Source organism: Triticum urartu, chromosome 1A, assembly GCF_056163025.1.
Source record: "Triticum urartu cultivar PI428250 chromosome 1A, HENAU_Tu73, whole genome shotgun sequence".
Lineage (NCBI taxonomy): Eukaryota > Viridiplantae > Streptophyta > Magnoliopsida > Poales > Poaceae > Triticum > Triticum urartu.
Window position 1 is genome coordinate 33,209,645 of NC_141873.1, and position 5,150 is coordinate 33,214,794.

General features: G+C 40.1%; 1 protein-coding gene across 1 annotated transcript; it reads right to left on the reverse strand.

Moving 5' to 3' along the window:
* Positions 1–2,104: 2,104 nt before the first annotated feature.
* LOC147988778 (uncharacterized) lies at positions 2,105–4,876 on the reverse strand. Its single transcript, XM_087547030.1, has 6 exons — positions 4,834–4,876; positions 4,488–4,667; positions 4,332–4,403; positions 3,628–4,067; positions 2,410–2,601; positions 2,105–2,303 (listed from the first exon to the last, which is right to left on the reverse strand). Exons 1-6 carry the CDS (start codon positions 4,874–4,876, stop codon positions 2,196–2,198), a joined length of 1,035 nt encoding a protein of 344 aa, XP_087403156.1. The 3' UTR covers positions 2,105–2,195.
* Positions 4,877–5,150: the final 274 nt, after the last annotated feature.

The following is a 5,150-nucleotide window of genomic DNA, read 5'->3' on the forward strand; positions in this document are numbered from 1 at the left end:
AGGATATTATATTTACATAAGCATCTACAACTACAAGCAAGTATCCAGTAATACCGTATATCAGAGTGGTTCAACTACAAGCATCTACTTGGACAAGGAAGGGATTAAGGGACTTGAACTATAGGAAGATGAGTGGCCATTTTTTAAATAATAATTGAGAACAATGATGGATTTATGCAAATATCACCTGTCCAATAAGATAAAATTAGGAAAATATGTTGGGACACAAACTAAAAAAACTTAGTGCAAACATATGACTTAAAAGAGGTTCGGGATTTGCCATGAAAGTATAGATCATACCTGAATCCACTTCTCATTAATTACCTCACTAAATTGTAACAAAACATGCAAACATGTAGGAAATTAGAGACTCTGAGCAACCAAGGCCAGGAGGTATAAAATACTGTGGTAAAATCCAAAACATGGATGAATGTGCCGGGAAACTACGTCACAGGTGCACAGGAAACTATTTAACAGTTCGTCCACTTGCGTTTCAGAAGAGCAATGTGCTGACAGTCAATGAACACTAGTAGCAGAACCATATTAATTCTGAACATTGATCGATGCTACAATCCACGATGATAGTACCAACTTGATGTAATTAAGCAACGCTACAGTGTTAAACTCAGCATACTACTTCATATAATTCCAGCCATATACAAAACGACCACCACATACACTCCTGTAACTGGATCGATACAACCTGTGCATGGCCCAGAGGCTAGAAGCTGCGAATGTAACCAAAGATTATGCATACTTACTCTTCACTGGTCACCCTTACCAAGAACCTGACATATTACACCTGCAACAGTCAACTGAACATCTTTGCGGTGCGGTGTTATGATGTAGCCAACTCGACGTGGACTGGCGCCAAATTTCTCGAACCAGTCAAGCTCCGGTTGCTGCTAGGCTTCTTCAGTGGCAGAGCCACATCCTTGTCCTTGACATCCTGCAGCTGTTCTAAGATATGGGAGCTTGCAATATGAATGTATAACAATTATGCAGTGCCTAGATCATTAAATGTTGTTTCACTACAGTACAGGCAACAACTTGTGATGCTAACCTGTCTTAAGATATTGAAATGCCTGCAGAATCTACATGATCCAAAAGAAATCAGTTCATGTTACATCAGAACCTAGTACAAGAAATAGTCTAGCAAATTATCAGATTAGTGGGAGAGGACGAAAGCTACAAAATTAAACTAATCAGGCTTGCGGACATATTCCAAAATTAAAACTAATCAGGCTTGTAAACTTGTTGGAGATATGCAAAATGCTGGGCGGTTCTGGAAGTTTCAGGACATGGGAAACTGAAAAGAAAAAAAACTGGGGCCGCACACAAGAAATCTCTGAGAACTTTGTTTAAATAAAGGTTTAGTTTCCCTCAACAAAAAAGTTAATTTTGTTCAGGAAAGGGGCCATATCAACTCTGAACATCGATCTGCTTCAGTTTGTGGTTTGTGCAAAAACACAGCACAGTGAACAGAATCTACATCTAGAAGAAGAATTAGAGCCATGCTCTAAACATAACCACTACACATCATAATTTATGCCAGGTTACACACACACACACACACACAAAAACTCACCCTTAACACTGCTGCAACTGTATCCAGAGAACATGTGCAAAAAATACTGCACAAGCACAGAAGATTCAGACTTGTGCAGACTGCAATGCTGTGTCTCCAGCGCATATGTGTAAGGCTCTCTGTTGATATATATGTCCTTTCTTCTCGCCTGCTCATGTTGTTCCTTGTAATGCTTGGTACATTTATGTCTCTGAAATTCAAAGTTGCCGAGAATGAAAAAAAAAACAGTTTTGCAGTAAATTGCGGAGAAACAAATCCTTGAAAGGGAAAGAAGATAAACATGTAAGAATGCAAATACACCACCGTTGTAAATGTCGCGCTGCAGTCCTTGAAGTGGCATTTTGTTAACTGGGCTCTAGTTCACTCACTGAATTCACTAGACAGGGTTCAGGAAATACGCTGGATTCAGGTTACAAGCTTATACAAGCACAATTGTGCGGAATAGAAGAATCAAGAATTGGGGGGCTTAATTAGGGTTGAGTGCCTAGATAAACTATGATCCGTGATTGATCTTCGATGACTTTCCTCCTGGCACTGTGAGCTTCTTAAACCGTCCTTATCAAATGACCCAGTCGTCTCCACTTACTAGCTTGTTCGGTTTACGTGGTCAGTTGCTTGTGCGAAGGCCCACCACTTGTGTGGGCCTGGGCTCTTCATGGGCTTCTGGTCCACCGGCAGGAGAGGTGCTGACACAATTAATCCTATTGGTGGAAAGCTACAAAATGGCAAGCGGTTGGTGTGTGTCTGATAAACTTCTGAAAGAGAAAGGCATGGGTACAGGAGGTAAACTATGTGGTATGGGATGGCTGCTTTGTGTTGACCTCGACGTGAGCACTAGATCCCTCATGAATCTTCCTTTCATTCTTTGAAGAAAACTCCTCGCGACACCCAGCGAATCTCCGTGCGAAACGTTTCTTCGGCTCATGGACTTCCCTAAAAGGCTTGGCTAAATTGTTCTTACTGTCATAGCTCATGGTGCAACCATTTACATGGCTCTGGCACGCAAAGGGCCTCTGCAACATTTTAAAAGGATGTACATATATGTGAGCAATCGTAATCCCATATCCAAAGTAAAGTTCACTTTGAAATAATACAAGTGAAGTTACACGCTACCATTTACATAAGATTATTATTCTTGACAAACTTTAAATAATAGATGTACATAAGATTGTAGACTTTAAAGCTGACCAAGCTCTTCTTTAACAAGTGTACTTTTTGTTATGACAATCATGGCACTATTTGAACAATATTGATAGTTTGTTTCACAATTGATATTTTTCTAAACAAATATGATGGAGAACAGAACTGTAAAGAGATACAAATGACACCAATGTGGAGGCTGTAGCCCATGGATTTCGAGTCGCTCGACTAGTCTATGAGTCGCAAAAATATGGTCGACTAAGCTTAGTGTCGACTGGCGACTCTGAGTCACGACTAGTCACAACGCAGGCTCGACTTCTTCCGAGTCGCTCCCCCAGAGCGACTCGCATGAGTCGCGACTCGAAAACCATGCTGTAGCCTCTAGAAATCGGCATGTGACCACGGGATTGAAGAAAGCAGGGAGAGGACAGAGCATAATACAAAAATACAAATGAGAACAAGAAAAGTAAATACGAAATACCAAAACAAGTAAAAAGAAGGCTGTTTGATTGATCCCATAAAAATCAGATGAATATTATGTGAAATTTATAGAAGAACAAAAATGCTAGTGTTTCATTGGCCACATATATCAGTGGCTATATATGTTCAATTGTATTGATTAACAGAATTTCAGTTGTTACGAAATTTTATGTTAAATATTACGCTTTTCATATAATTTCCCAAAAACTATTAGAATTTTATTGGTTCTCCACTGGTTATAATCAAAGCAACCAAAAAATATTCAAAATGTAACCAGTGAGGATATTATAATTATGTTTTTGGCTCACTTATAATCACTTTTTTGGTAAAAAAAAATAGAACTACATATATAAAAATGTATATCTAAGAGAATAATGATGTTGCACGTGCAGTTGTGTGTGCCAATGTGCTAGTAATACCTTCTGCATTGGAGATGAAATGGCGTTACTCCTAGCTTCTGAACTTTTATTGTGTAACAAGGCCAAGTGGCACTCTACAGTAACCTTCCCACCACAGATTGTATTCTTCTCCAAGGTGTTATTATCATCATAGAGCACTTCACTCATTTTGTTGGCGCAACTGACTTGTATGTTAGCCTTATCACTATTCTGTTGCTCCAACATTTCTGTATCTTCTCTAGTATTCTTTGTCAGGTTGTCGGTTTCAGATTTATCTTCTAGAATATCCCCGTCACAGCTTCCAGAAGGGAAAACACCAGCCGTTTGCAGAGTCAGTTCATCATGACACGGGTCCTTTTCCATTGGCTGAATCCTAGCACTACCACCATGCAGATCTTGACTTGATTTCTCACCAATATCATGTTGCTCTGAACTCAAAGGAGTCTGGCTGATGTGTACTTCTGCAGTACGAAACAATGTTATATACTTGAATCTATTTCAGGCACAACACAAACATAAGGAACATCTAATATATGTTGTCTTTCCCTCATCACAAATAAAATAAAATAAGGAACATCCTTTCTCCATCCTACATTGGAGACAAGGTTGGGACCCGACTGTGATGAGACTGACAAATTGCTGGAAGTGCAATTGCAATTTGAAATTGAAATTGAAGGATTTAGTGAATTCTTTTGTTCATAACTGGGACAGATATCAGATTGTACCTTGTGCTACTTTCTCAAGAGTTGTAGTTAGCTTTGTTCTTCTGTCAGATGCCCAGCCACCAGTTGCTTCTTCTGCAGATAAGTAGAGATTATAAGGAAAATAAATCTGAAGTATGTAGATTTATTTTTTCAAAAATAGGTATGTCTTTGTGGTACCGTTGGCATGAGAATCTACGGCATTGATGGCTGCTGCTGTTGTTGCATCTGTGTGTATTGCATCTCCAATACCCAGAGACGCCAATGCACGCTGGTTATCATCATCACATGACGCATCCTCAATACAACTAGATCCACTGACATTAGGGGATTCCACCTGAAGTCGACTTTGGAGAGATGCTGCAATGTATAGAGTGAATTAGAGGTGGAGCGCACATACAGGTAACATGGGTCAAGGACTCAAGGGACACAGGCTCTGAAATTTTCCCCTCTATATATTTCTGTATCATGTATTTTGACTGTACCAAACCACCCCTATTTCGAACTGAGCTACATTGAGTATTACCAGATTCCGATCCACCAGAAGAGGCGCCTTCGCGGCCATCCATGTTCTTGCTAGGAATCTGAACACTTTGTCTCTATAAATGTACAAGAGAAGATACATGTCACCAGCCTGAACTGCAATTTATGTTTGATACAAATGAAAGTAGGGAGAGTTAAACGCTTACTCATTAGACGTTGATGACCTTGTGGACTCTACACACACGAGCGAGCGTCCTCCGGGAGCATCTCGCTCACCCGGACACCCTTCTCGCACTTGCAACAAAATTTACCTTGCTTATCCTCCTCCTCCTTCTTTAGTGCCCAGACTTCCAGGCGGAG